This window comes from Pogona vitticeps, chromosome 5, assembly GCF_051106095.1.
Source record: "Pogona vitticeps strain Pit_001003342236 chromosome 5, PviZW2.1, whole genome shotgun sequence".
Taxonomy (NCBI): Eukaryota; Metazoa; Chordata; class Lepidosauria; order Squamata; family Agamidae; genus Pogona; species Pogona vitticeps.
In genome coordinates, this window is record NC_135787.1 from 162,453,118 (window position 1) to 162,472,522 (window position 19,405).

At 39.3% G+C, this 19,405-nt stretch overlaps 1 protein-coding gene across 2 annotated transcripts in view; it reads right to left on the bottom strand.

Moving 5' to 3' along the window:
- Positions 1-19,405, bottom strand: part of ACO2 (aconitase 2) — a 30,371-nt gene that overhangs the window by 10,553 nt on the left and 413 nt on the right. The window contains exons 2-10 of one of the 2 annotated variants that reach the window (XM_073000154.2): positions 19,118-19,293; positions 14,032-14,174; positions 13,224-13,482; positions 10,636-10,728; positions 9,202-9,360; positions 6,072-6,222; positions 2,190-2,294; positions 1,615-1,706; positions 1,009-1,114 (exon numbers count right to left, since the gene is read on the bottom strand). In XM_073000154.2, coding sequence (XP_072856255.1) covers positions 1,009-1,114; positions 1,615-1,706; positions 2,190-2,294; positions 6,072-6,222; positions 9,202-9,360; positions 10,636-10,728; positions 13,224-13,482; positions 14,032-14,105 — 1,039 coding nt within the window. In that variant the 5' untranslated portion in view covers positions 14,106-14,174; positions 19,118-19,293. The remainder of the gene's footprint in view (positions 1-1,008; positions 1,115-1,614; positions 1,707-2,189; positions 2,295-6,071; positions 6,223-9,201; positions 9,361-10,635; positions 10,729-13,223; positions 13,483-14,031; positions 14,175-19,117; positions 19,294-19,405) is intronic. The other variant, XM_020787848.3, reaches the window with a different exon arrangement.

Sequence of the window (19,405 nt, forward strand, 5' to 3'; positions counted from 1 at the left end):
TGCTCATTTCTGATTTTACACCAAAAGTTTGTTTTTTGTTTTGTTACAATGGGTCTGGCAGTAAATTTGCCATATAAAATGGAAAACTGCACCTCCCCAGAAGGTTCTGGGGCAGAGTTTACCATTCTGTCCTCTTTGGAAGGTTGGGATAGGGTTCATGGGCATGGAGAATGCACAGACACTTGCAGGTCTCACTTTGCCCGCTCTAGCTTCAGAGTCTTAAAGCAAAGCTGAAATTTTTTTAAAGAGTCAAAATTGTACAGATAACTTGAAACTAAAAAGCTCAAACATGTTCCCTGACGAAGAGGAGATCATGGTGAGACACCTTGTTTTCACTGAAAGGCCTTGTTTTCACAGAAAGGTACTATGGAGCTCATTAAACTCTGAAGTAAGGTAAAGGTAAAGGTAAAGGTTCCCCTTGACATTTAGTCCAGTCATGTCCAACTCTAGGGGGTGGTGCTCATCCCCATTACCAAGCCATAGAGCCAGCGTTTGTCCGAAGACAGTTTCCATGGTCATGTGGCCAGCGCGACTAGACACGGAACACCATTACCTTCCCACCGTGATGGTACCTATTTATCTACTTGTATTTTTACATGCTTTTGAACTGCTAGGTTGGCAAGAGCTGCGACAAGCAATGGAAGCTTACTCTGTCACGTGGATTCGATCTTGTGACTGCTGGTCTTCTGATCTTGCAGCCCAGAGGCTTTTGCGGTTTAACCCGCAGTGCCACCATGTCCCCTACACTCTGAAGTAGATGCGACTATATGCCTACAGCCACAGAAACTTGTCCTTCTATAAACTAGTGCTGTAACTCACAACATTCCCAGAAGATTTTCTTCTGCAAATCTGATAAACACAGTATTGTCCCTCCTAGTATGATAAGAACAGAATAGGCTCTGAATAGAATGCTTACCGACAGATAAAAAGGGTCATTTCAGTTTAAAGCTGGAAAGAAACTACCTACTGTCAGAAATTAGAAAACCTGCAAGGGAAAATGCAACTCACCTACTTTAATATCCACTGGCCAGCCCTTCTTTTCTGCCACAGAGCCAATTTCTTGTACAGTGTGTGCCAGATCTGGAGTAAAAGGCCCATTGATAAGGGGTTTCAGCTTTAGAAAGGGGGAAAATACAACATGTTGAACACATTGTCAATATCATCACTACTTAATGCTATGATTTCTTTTGCACAATACCAACTCACACATTTTTTCACCACCATGTGACATTTTTAAAATGCTAAAATAGTAGATATGTGCACTATCTTCTGTGACAGACGATCCAGAAAAGCTGGGGTATGGGGGGTGGACGGGGGACAACACACTTCTCTATTAAATGATGGTTGCTCATGAGAATGACTCTAAATTTTCAAGAACACTATGAGTTAAGAGATCTGCAAGAAATCCACTTTCCTTATTTCAAATAGCAATATGAACACATCATACATATCAAGATGCAAGAATCTATCTTGTGTTTGAATAAGTAATACGTGCTAGGAAGGGTATGATGTCACATTTCTCTCTTTAACTGCATAGTATTTAAATGCCCTCATTTAGTCCCCTTTCTGAACATTTGTTTCTCAGATATTTTAGAAAACAGTAGCTTCTCTTACCTCACTTAGGTTAATTTCAACCAGTTGATCATAAGAACAGCCAGGATCAGGCTTCAAGTGCTCCTGAAATTCTTCTGCTAGATTAGCAATGTCTAAAATAAGAAAAGAGACAAAGCTGGAAAACACAAATCAAAATGAAATAAACCAATAATGATGACCTATAAAGAAAGAATTCCTTTTTCCAGAATCCCTAAAAAGATTCTGGTCCCTGGACCATCCCAGACCTCAAATTTATTTTGGACAAATATATCCAAGCAAGGCTGAAGAGTATAATGACAAATGAAACTCAAACATTAACGAAGATCAACGCCATAATTTTACCCCATCATCAACATTATGAGCCATTAGTTTAAGGCTATGCCTCATTCAGACAGCCAGAAATGAGCCATGAAGATACTCAGGTGTCTGTGTTTCAACTCTCTGTGCACAAAGACAGGTTCTGTTTTACAGTTTAGGCTAAACAGGTATTTTACAAAAACTGTAAAGTACCTGTTTAGCCTAATCATATTACAAGGCAGAACACTGAAAATTAACCAGTGCTTTCTCTTTTATTTGGCTCCTCTGTAAGTTCTTACCAGCCCGTCTAGTCTTGGACAAATATTTCTTCATCCGATGATTATAAGGGAAGATCGAAGTGGTGGCACCAATTTCTGCCCCCATGTTGCAGATAGTTGCCATTCCTGGAGTTGGAGAAATCCATAATATAAATAAGACAGTAATCTGAAGCAATAAAGTTATTCATAAGTGAGTTTATGCAGATTTCACATTATAGTTTTGCACATGAGTATAGAACACTCAAGAACCAGACACTATCGTACAGTGGTGCCTTGACTTACGAATGTCCCAACATATGAACATTTCAAGTTATGAACAGCTCCACTCGCAAAATTTTGCTTTGACTTGCAAACACAGTCTCGACTTACAAACCCCCCCAAAAAACAAAAACAAAACAAAACAAAACGTGGGAAGGCGGGAAATTTGAACTTTCAGTTAACCATCAGCCAGCGAAGAGGCTGCTTGTCTGCTACATTGCTCGCCCCAGCAGTTAAATACAGAGAGACCCTTCAGACTACCTACTGCCTCGTACTGCCTGGCACTGTACTGCCTGGCACTGCCTAGTACTGTACTGTACAGACTAATTTTTTGGCTTTTTTAATTTTTGGATTTGTGACTTTCTTTTTTAAAACAGAGAGACTGCCTATTCTGGGTGAGTACACAGGGGTTTTTCAACTTGGCGTTGGGCTAGGTGGCGGGGGTTGTTTCTGTGCTGGCTGTTGGTTTTAAAATCAGAAAACTGTATGCAAAGGTCTGGCTGGCTGTTGGGCTCTAAAGCTAAGTGACCTCTCTTTTGTTTTAAAACGTGTTGGTGGGTGGGTTTAAAAGGTGCTTGGTTTGTTTAAAAATGTGTTTTGTTTAAAAGTTGCTTGGTTTAAAATGTGCGGGTTTAAAATGTGTGGGTTTAGCATGTGTGGGTTTAAAATGTGTTTTAGATTTCAAACTCTCTCCTCCGCCCATTGTCTTCTCTCTGTCTTCTCTCTTTTTGTGCTTAAAAGCACAAACCTTTGTCTGAGGGGTCTGTGTGCCCCAGTGATGACCTTCTTTCTTTCCTCTTTTCCCCATTGTTCCCTCCCTCCTTTCCTGCCCTTTTTTTAACCTAAATTCATCTTAGGTTAAAAGAAGAAAAATTCTCCCCCTAGTGGTAGAGGACGGCTTAACCGGTTTTGCATTAGTTCCTATGGGAACTAATACGTCAACTTACAACCCGTGGCTCGACATAAAAACAAAAAACATCCGGAACCGATTAATCGGGTTTCAATGCATTCCTATAGGAAATGTTGATTTAACTTACAAACATTTTGACTTACGAACTTCTTCTAGGACGGATTAAGTTCATAAGTCAAGGTGCCATTAGAAATAACAAAGGGTCTCTCAAGCCAGTGGGATTTCTGGGAATTCACAGACTGTCTTACACAGCTTCAAAAAAAATCTGAACTACTTCATACTGTATGCATTCCTCATTAATTATGAGGTTAGTTGTCCTATGGCATTTCATCTCCCTCTCCCCTTTCCATTAAATAAATATATATTAACCTTACCAAGTTTTACTTTATCCCTTCTGAAATGACTGGGAAAGTTTAACAAAATTTTGAAGTTCAGTTTGATTTCCAGTGTCTATATCCACAACTAGCTCTCAAAACAGGGTACAGAAAACAACTCAGTAGTCCACCTGTATCATAAATTCTGCGTGATTGTGATTACACCACTTCAAGACTATCAAAGCAGATTTTTTTTTCAGATTGTTGTCATTGTTTTCTGTATAATCCTCTATAGACTAAAACAGAATGCTGCAGGGGTCCTGTTGGGCTCCAGAGATAAATTTTCTCCTTATTCCAAGTTGTGTTTCTATTAATATAGCCATTAATATGCATCATGCAGACTTGTAATGCTGGGTCTCTTTAGTAGTGTTAATTTGGGATTATTGTTGTTATTTAGTCATTAAGTCGTGTCTGATTCTTTGTGAACCCATGGACCAGAGCACGCCAGGACCTCCTGTCTCCCACTGCCTCCCGTAGTTGGGTCAAATTCATGTTGGTCGCTTCGGTGACACTGTCCAACCATCTCGTCCTCTGTCATCCCCTTCTCCTCTTGCCCTCACTCTTTCCCAACATCAGGGCCTTTTCCAGGGAGTCTTCTCATGAGATAATTTGGGGTAACCTAGTACAAATAATGGATCCTAAATAATAATAAATTTAATTATTTTACAAAATATTTTGCTTAAAGCAAGATTTAAAATAATTATGTTGGCTCGAGTGATGAATCCAGAAGCTGAGGGCACTGAAAACCAAGATGGATCCCTTGACAAAGATGCTCTGTGATCAGTACAAATTATGCTTGTTTACATCTTACACATTATGCACTCACATTATTTGGTGATCTTTCAGTTGCAAATCCAGATAGGAAGGATGGTGTTTCTAGAAGCAGCAAAGATGCCCATGTTGACCTTCTCTTATTTCTAAACAAGCAATCCTCAGTAAACTACAGTGGTGCCTCGCATAGCGATGTTAATCCGTGCAGCAAAAATCGCTGCTAAGCGATTTTGTCACTATGCAATATTAAAAAGCCCATAGAAATGCACTGAAACCCCTTCAATGCGTTCCTATGGGCTGGAAACTGACCTTAAAGCGAAGATCCTCCATACGGCGGAGGATCTTCGCTTTAAGGAAGTGAGGAATCCGCACAAAAACACAGCAGGCGGCCATTTTTTTTACCCGGGGGCCATTTTGGAACCGCCGATCAGCTGCTAAAAAACCATCGCTTTGCGATGATCGGTAAGCGAAACAGGGAACCGATTATTGCAAAGCGAAAAAAACCCATTTAAAACATTGCAGAGATAGCTTTTGCGATCGCAAAATCTTCATCGCTATGTGGTTTCGTCGCTAAACAGAGCGCCCGTTAAGCGAGGCACCACTGTATGAGGGTAGTGTTTCCCCCATATATTCTAAGTCTGGCGTTACTCTTTTCCATTTGTTCTTCAGGGCTTCCTTACAGTCCAAAGACAACTACCAATCTGATGCCCTCAGTAACATGTCATAGGGCAACCCTAAAATCTATTATAGTAAATTCTGAAATTTACTAAAATAAAACTCTAAAAGAGTTCTTCTAAAATCAGCTTGTTACTGTTTTAGGCTGAAACACTAAATCCCATAGCAAACTTATATGGTCAAAGTAAATGATATATGACCACGGTATATGATTATGCATAGCATTCTAATGTCACCGCAGGCATATGAAACTGCTCACACTGCAGTGCTTGAAGGAAAGCAGTTAATCGCCATTTCCTTCTCACCATGGCAGTACTATCTTCAAGCAATTCAGCCACATTTTGCTACTGCTGAACAAATGAAATGATTTTAGCCAATATTTTCAAAATGTGAATTAACTTCCTGTAGAAGGCACTACCAATGGCTAAACAGTACCATTTTTGTTAACCAGGATTAGTAGTTCTTAGAGCATGATTATTTCACTTTTGAAGAAAACAAGCTTCATTCTAGCCAGCTGGAGTCTAGTCCCTGACAACCCAATCCTGACTCAACATTTTCGTACACAGTGTTGAGGCACAACATTTAGAGTTCCTTCAGAAGGGTAAGGAGAGAGAGAGAGAGAGAGAGAGAGAGGATAAAACACCATTGACAATGTGGTTAAGTAGGTTATAATGTTTCAAGTTCTTTCAAATTATGTTAGTGGCATCACTGAGCAATTTTTGGCTATGATTTGGTGTGGTTCACCTCAATTTGAATTCTGCCATTTACAGGAAAGAATGTAGGACTCTTCTGCAATTCTATTTTGACTGCAGTGTTCTTCTTTCAATCCCGAGGAAAACAAACAAGTAATATCCATGAGTCAAATGGATAGGGACTGCTCTGGCTATTACAAGTTAGTGAAAGGTTCTCCCTTACCTGTGCAAGAAATGGAGTCTATGCCTGGTCCATGGTATTCTATGATAGCTCCTGTACCACCTTTCACTGTAAGGATGCCAGCTACTTTCAGAATCACATCTTTAGGAGAGGTCCAGCCAGACAGCTCACCAGTTAGTTTTACACCAATTACCTGAAGAACCATCAATGAAGCCAAATTAAGTTAACAAGACAAAGCATCTCCAACGCATCTAACATTCATTCATTCACAGTTACTTAGGATACTTTGTGCTAGTGTCCTTACTGCAAATATAGGAAAGACAGACATTTCTATATCAGACATATGGAGCCAATCTACTAATAAGATTTCTAAAAGCAAGTCAGTTTTCTGAGATGTAGGAATGAAGAAGAGTAGAAATCTGTTGTTATCCAAATGCAAAGAATATATCTATATGATACTCTCTAGTTCAGCAGTTCTTAACATTTTCTTTACCACAGACCCCCTCCTTTGAACATCTTTTGTTGCTGCAGACTACCAAGACTTAACTCAAGATTTAAAACCCTAAAGTGCATCAAATATTTATTTAAAGTTTCTCATGAAGGGACTTCATATTTGGAGAGAAGGGAGAAATAAGTCAATCTGTTAATGCACACAGTCCTATTATAATATTTTACTGGAATGATGCCATACAAATCATTCCATACAAATTATGATTCCACAGTATCCTCCTGGATTTGTTATCGAAATTGGGGATCAGAGGTCTAGCATAACCTGGCTCTGTTCCTTCCTCGATGGCTGATGCCAGAGAGTTCAGCTCAGGGAAGCTGTATCGTCCCTGTGGACACTACAATGTGGTGTTCCACAGGGGTTGATCATCTCCCCCTTGCTGTTTAACATCTACATGAGGCCTCCGAGAGACATCATTCAGAGATTCAGAGTTTGCTGTCATCAGTATGCTGATGATAGGCAACTCTATCTCTCCTTTTCCTCTTCAGCAGGAGAAGCTGTACAGACCCTAGAATGTTGCCTAGCCGCAGTTATGGACTGGACAACAGTAAATAGGATGAAATTGAATCCTGACAAGACGGACATCCTGATCGGTTAGGAGGTCTGTTTCCTGACCTTGATGTGGTCACATTTCCCCTGAAGGATCAGGTGCGAAATCTGGGTGTGCTTCTGGACTCGGCCCTCTCAGTGGAGAAACAGGTCCTGGCTGTGGCCAAATCTCCCTTTTTCCATCTGAGGCAGATTGCACACCTCCGTCCCCTTCTCGACAGGAAATACCTATCAACATTGGTTCGTGCGTTGGTAATCTCAAGGATTGACTACTGCAATGCTCTCTACGTGGGGCTGCCCTTGAAGGTGATTCTGAAGCTGCAGCAAATGCAAAATGCAGTGGCCAGGCTGGTCATTGATACATCTAAATTTGACCATATTTCACCTGTCCTGGCTCTCTTGCACGGGCTGCAAGTATGCTTCTGGGCCAAATTTAAGGCACTGATGCTAATTTAAAAAGCCCTTTATGGTTTAGGACCTTGCTCCCTGTCAGAGCGCCTTTTCTTCAGGTCATCTTCCTATTAAAGACCCGCATCTCCCAGTGTTTAATGTTGCGGGCGGCCACTCCAAAAGAGGCGCAGAAGGCATGAACCAGAAACCAGGGCTTTTTAGTAGTGGCCACTCAGCTCTATAACTCTCTTCCTGTGGAGGTAAGACTAGCCTCCACCCTCCTCAGCTTCTGCAAGCAAATTAAAACCTGGCTTTTCACCCAGGCCTTCCCAAGCACCACACTTTTGTAAAATTATGCTGGCCCATTGTCTGCCATCTTATGCCCCAGACAGGTGATTTTTTTGGGAAGGGATAGGGTTTGTTTTCTTTTAATATGTTTATGTTTTATATGATTTTAATAATACTGTATTTTGTAAGCTGCCGAGAGTAGTGGCATGTTCACTAAATGAGCAGGGTATAAATAAATAAATATTATTAAAGTATTACTTTATTATTATTATTAATTTATTTTTACTGTGCCTGAATAATAGTAATTGTTTTTAATTCCTGCTGGAAAAACTGAAATTATAAGCACGTTAAAATTATTAATATGACACAACTATCCAAAAGTCACATAAAAATGAAAGGTAGAAAATTACATGAACATAATTTGTACGAAATTGTACCTCATTAAATACATGTTGGGTGGAAAACAAGGGAACATCCATATAATTCTAATTAACGAGAAAGCTAGTGCGGCATTCTACTTACAAGCCTTGTCATATGAGGCTTAACAGCTGACTCTTGTATTCTGAGTTCTAATTCTACATTTTTTCAAATGGTTTCTATACTTATTTTTAAGATAAATGAGCACAAAGAATGATTTTTTTTGCACCCGTATATTGTTACAAAAGGCATCAATACTTTCATAGCTCTCTTCAATAGTCCTGGGAAATCTGCTTGCGGGTGAACCCAGGAATTTGAAAAGGACTGTTCCTTGAACTGCTATTTCAGAGCACCATTTGTGGATATTTCTATGAGCTTGTCTTTCTCTGCTGCTGTGAGCCCCCTTAGTTTGTACATATTAACTGAAAATGGATTTCTAATCCAATTTTTGCGTGTATCAGGAACAGGAAAATATTCACAAAAACTATGCTGCAAATCTTCCAAATGTTGTGCAATAAGTGATGCGTCTCCCTCAGACAATTCTTCATCAGAATATTTTTCCAACAGACATTCATATAATTAGAGTTAATTTTATCGGTGTCAAATACCATGTTAAACTTAATTTTTAACAATTCTTTTATTCTCATTGTCATAAATTGTAAAACCCTCATTTTACATATCTTCATCCATTCTTCACCATTTATTCTTTTTCCTAAATCTTGTTCCCATACTAGCTTCAATCCTTCATTCTCAATCTCCTCTTCTAAATCTAGCAGAAGTCTCAATTTTACTTACTACGCCCTTCACTGGCGCATTCATCTGAATATCTTCATATGATAATAGAAATTGTTCATAATTTGTACACTCTTTTCCTTTATAACATTTCTTCAAGCCTTCATAGATTCCCTGAGAGGACATCATGCACCTCGGGGTCCACAGACCATGTGAAGAACCTAGGCTCTAGTTCATATACCCCAGTTCTTCATGTGGCGGGAAAGCCTTTAGTTCTCACTATCTCACCTTTGGACATTTGAGCTCCCAAGGGATTCCTGCCATCACATCAACAGCATCAGCTCCACCAACTCCAATACAGATTCCACCTAAGCCACCACCATTGGGGGTATGGGAATCTGTACCAATAATCATAACACCAGGATAGGAGTAGTTCTCCAGGATGATCTGAGAAGGAAAGCAAGAGTTAGCAAAAGACCAGCAGACTTTTAAGGTGACAGACATTTTAAATGTTTGTACATTTTTCTGATACTACATCAGATTAACATTCGGTCATCTTGGACTGGCTGTTTTGAAATTATGAGTCATTATACTCCAGGCAGAAGGAAGTCAGTTCAGTAGTAAACAACATAAAAGTAGTCCTCTGTAACATTTATACATTTCTATTATTCAGTCTCCTCTGATTCTCTGCTCTCTGTAAACCCAATCACAATGATACTAACAGCACAATAAATTCATAAAAACTCAACCAGTTAACCACGAGGTAACCCCATATAAACTCAACAGAAGCCCCTTGTATCATGATTAAGACTAATGTTGCAATAAATGAAATTAGTGTTATCTGGCCCAGAAATGCTCATAGTTTAGTTTATAGAAAAGAAACATTTACAGACCTTTAACAAATGTTATTTCAGCAGGAAGATGACATGCAAGTGATTTTGTACAGAATCCAAATGTATACTGATCCAGGTAAAGGTAAAAGGTTCCCCTTGACAATTTGTCCAGTCGTGTCCAACTCTAGGGTATGGTGCTCATCCCCGTTTCCAAGCCACAGAGCCAGCGTTTGTCTGTAGACAGTTTCTGTGGTCACGTGGCCAGTGCGACTAGACACAGAATGCTGTTACCTTCCCACCGTGGTGGTACCTATTTATCTACCCGCATTTGCATGCTTTCAAACTGCTAGGTTGGCAGGAGCTGGGACAAGCGATGGGAGCTCACTCCACTGCGTGGATTCAATCTTATGACTGCTGGTCTTCTGACCTTGCAGCACCACCACTGATCTACCAACCATTAAGTGTGAGAGGCAAAAAGAACACTGCATATTACAGATTCATCATGCCCCCAGTTCACAAGTCTTCAAAGGTATAGTGAACAATTATGCATCAGATTACATTCTGACAATTGTAACACTGAATGGGCAGGTAAAAAAAATTATTTATAGCAGTACAGCTGATCAGCCTGCAGAACCATGCATCCAAGAGGCAAAAAATGGCAAGTTAGCTATACTAGAAAAATGGATGTTTATCCATATAAAGCAAGCCACAAAGTGTAAAGAGGTATTTCTCAAGAAGGGGGAAATCATGTGTGCACTCTTATGTAGATGGTCCCAGACTCAATGTTATTATCCAGAGGAACTGAGAAGCTTCTGCCTGAAACCTGATCAATATACATAGTAATGAAACAGACAAATTGTCTCACTCAATGTATTCTCACTCAGTTTACCTGGTGAATGATTCCTGATCCAGGTTTCCAGAAGCCCACTCCATATTTGGCACCTGCTGTAGCTAGGAAGTTGTATACCTCTTGATTAATATCCTGTTCACACACAAAATGAAACATACCTGTAAAAATTCTTCATATGATTTTTATTACAGAGAATAAAGACCAGATGCACATCATCAGAGCCGCCTTGGATCCCCTTATCGTGAGGAAGACAGCATATAAACAAAACAAAATAAAACATAAAAATTATAGTTTTTTCCTCAATATTTCACCATATAGTTATTTTCTTTATGGATGACATGGCTGTAAAATGCCAAACAAATTTCATAATTTTATACCACTCAATTTAGAGGATTTATATCTCATCTTTCTGCAGTTTCTCAGGGTGCCTTCCAAAATGTTGAAACTACAATACATAATCTGATTCTTTCTCCTCATGAAATTCATTAGTGACTCCTCCACTCTGATCAATCTGTACATGGTTATGCTTGAATTAGCAGAAGTGACAACTGTACAAGGAAGCACAAGTAGCAGCTTGGAAGGTCAATTAAGCTGCATGTACATCAACAACTGCATTGCAGGGATCCTGAAACTACAACACAACAAAAGATGTTGAACAGAACTGTGAGATCATTGGTACAGCTAGGTGAAATGGAAGAATGTTTGAGTAGAAGGCCTACTGCAAATCTTCACAGAAAGTGAAAACTACACTAATAAGCGTTCTATTTATATTTCAAATGTAATTGCCACCTCTTCTACTTTACACAGTGACCAAAAGTTCCTCACACAGCTACACTAGCACAGCAGGAATGTTAATGTCAGCAGCAGACAGCCATAAAAGAGTCCCTTTGATTTCATGACTTCACTTCACTGAATGCTAGTTGCAAATAACCCAATACTGAAGAAGTGGTTCTTTGATCAGTGGCAATCTACCACTGCCAGTGATGTCATCCTCGCCATGCAGACTTAGCTATGGCAATGTCTGCACAGTGCATCTGTCTCTCAGACCCAAACATTCCAGTTTTACCTTCACAGTATTTGTTTAATTGAAGTGCTTGCTTTAAAAAACTGCTAATTTAATGGAAACCAATATTTTGCACCACTATTTTTGCATCATTATCTGTATCTGCCAAAACCAGATCCAAAGCTCTTGATGCGCTAACCATGAGTGGTGGATGCATCAACCTTAGATGTACAACCTAAACAGAGAAGGCATGATCTTTATCTTCTAGCCATGGACCATATGAGAAGACAGACTTGGAGCTCTTGAAGACCACTGAAAAGTACATGTTTTGTGTTAAGACTGAGAACAAGTGCAGTCCACAAGGGGGACACAAATAATGTTGTTGTTGTTTTTACAAAAACATTCCAACTAAGATTCTTGTACAACATTTGACTTCAAGATACAAAATGAAGACTGTTACTTCCAATGAGAATGGCTGTCTTTGAAATGAAAATATTTTGTGTTCATGAGTTAAGATTCTCTTTGAACCAACTCCTGATTCTGAGGTCATCATACACCAGCCCATAAATTATTTACATCAACTATTCTACCTATTGGCAAGTGCTTACAAAATCAAACTCTGAAAGTTCATTACCTGTTTCTGTATCCCTTTTCACCTTGCCCCTACCCCTGCAACCATATTCACTGTCTATATATTCCAGCAGCCTAACTATCATACTCCAAATAGCTAAGTGGGTTGTAATTAGGAATGCTATTTTCATATTTCAAGGACTCCCGTGTCCAGGTGAAGTCTGGCAGTATAGTAAGGCTGCCTGGGAGTTGCTACAAGGCTGAAGAGGAAGTGTAGTCATCTTGTCTGTGAGGATCTATACAGAGAGGAAAATTCTGGAAGTGGGGCATCACAAATAACAAGTAAAAGAAAGGTTTTGTCACTGCCATTCAATTCTGTTCCACATGTTTCAGCTTTGAAGAAAAGGGTGGGAGTCCTGCTGCATCACAGGGCTGCCTGGGAGTTGCTGTGAGGCTGCATGGGTAAGGTAGTTCCATGAGAAACTGCCTACTCTGCTCTTCCTGTGCAGCCTTGCAGCAACTCCTAGACAGCTTTGCTATACTGCCAGTGAGCAGCAGAGCTCCCAACCATTACTTCAACGATGAAAAATGTGGAACAGAGTGGAATAGCAGTGAAGAAACCTCTCTTTCAACAAAAACACTTACTGAAATAAATCCATTAGTCCTAGTAGTACTAGAATATGGGCGAGAGGGTGGGTTACACATGCTGGAACAGACTACTAATACAGCCATCTTTTGGGAAATTGGAACCTACAAAAGATTTCATATTTCACACATTTAACTCCTACCATTGAGGTTCTCGCTGCACCACATTTATTTAGAGGAAACTTCCAACTTCCCATCTCCCATTTTGGAGCATTTTTGCTAGATAAAAAAATCTCAGTAACAATAACTCACAATATTCTTGGTAAACCTGATATGTATGGCCATATAGAACCGCCTCTGCACAGTAGTAACTATCATGACCTTGCTAGAGTTGATATACTACAGCAGGCTTGATGGATTGTACAGCTATGGAAGCCTGTTTAACAAAAGAGTTAATTTAAATAATTACCTTTGCTCTTCGGAGATCTTTGTCACCACCTTGCTGTGCTTCAATAAGGTGATCACAGTGAATGGTTGAGGGCACAGCCACTTTGGGCAACCCACTGCTGATGAACTGCAGCATTGCCATCTGAGCAGTGGCATCTTGCATGGCCACACGGTCTGGCCGCAGACGTAGGTATGTCTTGCCTCGCTCAATCTCTTGCTTGACAGGGTCATCTAAGTGGCCGTATACAATCTTCTCTGAGAGGGTGAGGGGACGGTCCAATCTATTGGAAAATAAACAGAGGGAACTTTACATTTTCAGGTTATACATTTTAAAGATGTAGTACATTTCACTTATACGTAACAGAGATGCAACACCACCAACAAAAATCCTTCTTGTGGCTTCTGCTTCACCACTATTATTAAGAGGAGTCTTATCCCCAGGATCTGTATAAAAATACATGGAAGACTGAAGTCAACATAGGAGATAATGGCCACACAAACAGCCTCTCCTGATGCATAAACTCTTAATGTGTTTAAAGCCTAAATGTGGTAAATGCAACAGGCAACAAAGGCAAAGCCAACAGGGGAAACTTGCACTCCACACAGAAGAGCACGAAAGAGGAGGGTCATAATTCTGTGATCTACTCCTACTTTCCTAGTTAAGAAATCAAGACTATTATGCCTGCACTGACTCCTAAAAGGATTCAGCCCTCATAACTCAATGTTTCACCTTCCTTAACTCTCATTTAATTATTAATGTTGTATTAGATTAGCAAAAGAGCTAATACAGAACAATTGTTGCCCTTTCATTCACTCACAAACGCTCTTACCGTTTTCGCACAATGTTGATGTTTTTTTCAAGCAATTCATATTTTACATATTCACTGGGCTCAAATTGGCTCATAGCCACATTGGCCCTCTGGCACAGGGAGGGAGTGACATGGTACCTCCGTACACATTTATTCAAGGCTTGCTGAAAGAGACAGATAAGAGACTGATCAGCCCTCACCAGCAGCATTTTCAAGGAAATGCAAATTCTACAATGAGAAAATCAAAATACTTTCAGTTGAGGAATGCCAAGCATCAAGATACAGGACAATGACTGCCTCCAACAAAGCTTCTGGGAATTAAGCTGCCAGAAGGCTGTAAGCTTTCTCCACCCCCAATATTAAGGCTGTTCCTCAGCACTTCAAGTTTGCAGTACCTCTGCAATTTTCCATACCATGCACAACTCAATCCCAATTCTTGCCAGAAATCCATATTTCAAAGCCTATAATAAAAAAATTGACCCATATACACTGAACAAGACAGAAAGGTAACAGACTACCCAGCACCACATCTGACTGAAGCAATAGCAAACAAAAACACAGCTGGTACCTCAGGAAAAATATTCTAACCTAGTGGTTGTTGTGGTTTTTTCGGGCTCTTTGGCCTTGTTCTGAAGGTTGTTCTTCCTAACATTTCGCCAGTCTTTGTGGCCAGCATCTTCAGAGGACAGCCGGCATCTTCAGAGGATGAACACAGAGTGCTGTCCTCTGAAGATGCCGGCCACAGAAACTGGCAAAACGTTAGGAAGAACAACCTTCAGAACACGGCCAAAGAGCCCGAAAAACCCACAACAACCATTAGATCCCGGCCGTGAAAGCCTTCACAAATATATTCTAACCTAGTCTTCTACCTGCAGGTTTTCACTACATTGGACCCTCTACTTAAGGAATTAATCCGTATTGGAACGGTGGCTGCAAGTCGAAATGTCTGTAGGTCGAATCTCCATTGACCTACAATGCATTGAAAACCGATTAATCCCATAACTGGCAGTTTTTATTCTATTTTTGTTCCATTTTGTTTTTTTTCTGGTCTGTAGGTCGATTCTCCGGCTGCAAGTCGAATCTAAATTTTGTGGCCAGAGAAGTCTGTAACTCGAAAAGTCTGTAAGTCGAGCCGTCTGTAAGTCGAGGGTCCACTGTACATGCTGCAAAGTGGGGAGCCACTTAAGATACCATTTTACAATTATTGTTGTTGTTGTTTAGTTGTTAAATCATGTCCGACTCTTCGTGACCCCATTGGCCAGAGCACGCCAGGCCCTCTTGTCTTCCACTGCTTCCGGGAGTTTGGTCAATTTTTTTTTTACAATTATACTCCTCTATCTCTGTAGCATGTGTGGCTCCTGCCAAAACTGCCAATTTTTATCAAGAATACAAAGAACAGGCTTCAGCAAATCATCTGCCAGACTAACCTATCTTACAGGACAACTATGAAGATCAAATTCTATTCGTGATGTCATTGAAGAAACAGGATAAAAGTATAAACATCCTTAATTTGGTTTCATGGAAATGTTAGGATACTTTAATTGAGACGCCACATAGAGGAGGATAATTAGAGATATACATGTCTTATTTGCAGTACTGCAAGAGAGATTACTGGAGCAACACAAGTAACTATGGCCTGCATTTAACAGGTAAGGATTATGCTTCAAGTATAGATTAGCACCATTATCTGAAGCAGTTAGAAGCCCTGACAAACCTTTCTATGTTTGCATTCTAGGACTAGATTTAACATAGATCTGGAAAGTTAATAGTGTAATCCTAGGCATATTTACTAATTAAATGCGAGTCCCTAACAAAGGCACTTAAGAGTGAAAGCTGTTTTCTGTCTTTATATGACAAAAGACAGCTGAAGCTCTGAAACTGAATGTTCAGTTCTGAGGAAAAAATAATCAATGCTACAACTTCTTGTTCAAACCTGTATTGAATGTCAGTGCAGAATGCCTCTAGAAAGAGGAAGCAACTTAAGACTCTCATAATGAATCAAGAGTCTCCATAAAGATCAACCACTTCATGGAATCTGAAATACACTTTTAAGCATTCTGAATGCTGGTATTGTAATACTGTATGTCTATTCCAGTGCATGTTGGAACACAACTGGAATTCAATTCACAACATAACCCAAAAAAGAAAATAAAAAATTGCATTCAAAGGAATTCTCATTCATTTTTCTACCTCAGTTGACATGCAAGATGGCTGACAACGACACATCACTTCAAAGCCATTACAGTTATGAACATAATATATTGGGGAACTCCTGTAATGCATTTATGTTAATAGGTCTTGCACCAAAGGAGTGGATCCTATACTTTCTAACTGTGAACTATTACTACTCATAACAGGATTCAATTACAGTTTAGTATACACCATTTTAGGACAAGCCTGCAAGTGTGAGTCAGCATATAATTCTTTCAGTATTTGTTTTAAACCATGTTAAGTGCCTGATAAGATTCTGGAAAAAATAATAATATGAAAAATGTTAACTCTAAAAGTTTTAGCACAATGACTCAAGTGGCTTGAGGCTTAATGGAAAATTTTGCTGGATACCCATTTCGTAAGTAGTATCTCTATGAATAAAATATTCACTGCTATTTTATGTTAACCAGGTTATTATATTTTGATAGGATGACCCAGTGGAAGGTCTGCATAGTAGCAGAACACTAGTTTCATACTAAGGAAAAGACAACCAAAGGACTGGGAAGTAGAAGAGGAGCCTTCTTTTAACAGCAGAGTAATGAAAATAGCTATCATTTCTCCATTTTAAAAGCATCAGTTCCTAGGATCTTAAGTGACCTAAGACAGGAACTACTTCTCTACACTTTATAAAGATCTTGATATGTAACAACTTATCTCCAACTACTTGAGATAATTACCTTCCTTAAAGTCACTCACTAATTTATTTATTTAATTTACAACCCAACCTTCTGTCAAAGGTGGTGTTTAAGGCTGTACTCTTTTATGACTCACACATTGAGCAGAAAGTTCATCTGATCACACCAGAATACTGCAGTCTAAAGTTTACTAAAAAGTGTAGCAGATGCAGAATTCTCACTGTTGATAAAAGTGTATTAAATAATTAGGACTACCTATCATTAAATGAAATGCACAGAAAATCTTCACAGTGTTTCAGTAGTACACTTTACTATCATAAGAAGACAAGTATCTATAGAAAATGAACTACTTATCTAGCATCTTTGGTTGAATTGCAAAATGGATATCCAGTTGACATTTGAGTTACCTTAGCTTTCTTTGGCACAATTAGTATTTGCTACTATACTATGCTTCTTAAAAACAGACTCACAATACCTCAATTATGTTTAGAACAACAAATGATAATTTGACTCACGAGCTTTAATCCCATTCTGGAACATACTTTTGGTACCATTTTTATAGCATATTGCAACAGAACTATTTCAAGTTAAGCATTTACCACTTTATTAAAATACATATCTTCAACTTTAGTAGGTGTACACAGATAAAAAAAGGTTTCAGCATTATAATCTCAAGACAATATACAGCTATTTTGTGCAGCCTTTTAAAAAAAGATAGCCAGCTGGATAGCTTAGTGGTTTAGGCATCTGGCTGCATAGCCAGAGGTTGAGAGTTAATTCCTGTGAGTAGAGCTAGCCTATTGAGCAAGCTGCACAGTCCCAGGTCACCCCCAGAAGAAAGGAATGGTAAACCATTTCCAAGTACTGTATTCTCTACTTGGAAAACACTGAAAACTGTCACCATAAGTCAGAATTAACTTAATGGCACACTATTATTGTTATTTTAAAATACCCCATGTCTCTAAAGAGAAGTTTTAGTCTTTATGGCATTTATTTTCTGATGCATAGTCATGTTTTGTAGAAGAACTATTATAATTATTCTGTAACATTATCAGTAAAATGCCGCTTACAGCAAGCTTCCTCAATCTGGAATCTTGTAATTATTATGGACAACATTCATGACATCTAGCCTGTTTGGAGTTGATGGGAGTTGCAGCAGAAAACAGCTAGATGGTGTTAAATGACACTACATTATTTGTGATGTTTTAAAGTGACACCTAGAGTGACATTGCCTTATAGCAATGAAATCTGCAAGCTACTATATTGCAAGAAAACTTTTTTGTGCCACTTATTTCGGATCTTACATGAAAAAAGTAAGTTAACAGTTCTATCACATCTACCCTGTTTCCCCAAAAATAAGACCTAACCTGAAAATAAGCCCTAGTATAATTTTTCAGGATGCTCATAATATAAGTCTTACCCCCAAAATAAGCCCCAGTAAAGTGTAACCCCACCCTCCACCATTGTGCATCAACTAGAAGAAGATGACATGACTGTATTTGAATCAATGTAGATTGTTGTACATGAAAAGAATAAAACATCCCCTGAAAATAAGCCCTAATGCATTTTTGGAGCAAAAATTAATATAAGACCCTGTCTTATTTTCGGGAAAACATTGTAGCCAGTAGAAAGTACTACTGAATTCAAACAGACTTACTCCTATATCCAGCAACTATTCGAAAGTACCTATCTGCCATCCAAATTAGCAATTGCTGAAAATGAGGAATCCTTACAGAGTAGTCCCACAATGCTACAGAACACTCTCAATAAGACAGAACAAGAGAGCTGATCTTTTAGAAACACTTATTTTACAGATCATATAGCATGAATTTAGAAGTAGCCTGTTTTACACCTACACAAAAATATCCTGCTCCCAAAATAAATGTTAGAAGATACAGAAGATCACCTGGAAGAGATCTAACATAGAATAATAATTCCTAGCCCACAGGGAGTAAACACTTCCCACAAAGCAACATTTCACTATACAGTACATAAGTACATGGATTTAATAAGTAAAGAAAAATCTGCAGCTGCAATTATTAATAAAATAACATAATATTCTTGAATAATTTTTCTCCCTAAGGTCAAGCTTTCTGAACACTCCTGGCATAACCACTTTATACGACGGTAGAAAAAAAAAAACCCCAAAGCAGTGTGGGCTTTAACACAATCGAGCCAGGGATGCCTTCTTGTCAATCTCATCCACTCTAACTCATGTCGCCCTGAGCAAAAGGACAAGATGCCAGTCACCTTGCCCTCACCTTGGCAACAAGGGTGGAGGTAACAGGCAAAGGTCACCTCGGAAAGGGAGCAAGAAGCCAGGATGAGAATGCAGGCATAACGCGTTAGATCTTCCCTTGCTATTACTGTACTAGGCAAAGACCGCTCCGTGCTTCCAGGGCGCTACGACTAGGATCAGCATGGGGGACGCACTGACCTACAGCGGAGAGAGGGAATGCTAAGACCCAGGAAAAGAAAAGCACGCGCAGTCTTTCAAAACGGACCACCAGTTGCCTGCGCCATTCACAATTCCTACCCCTTCTTCTATT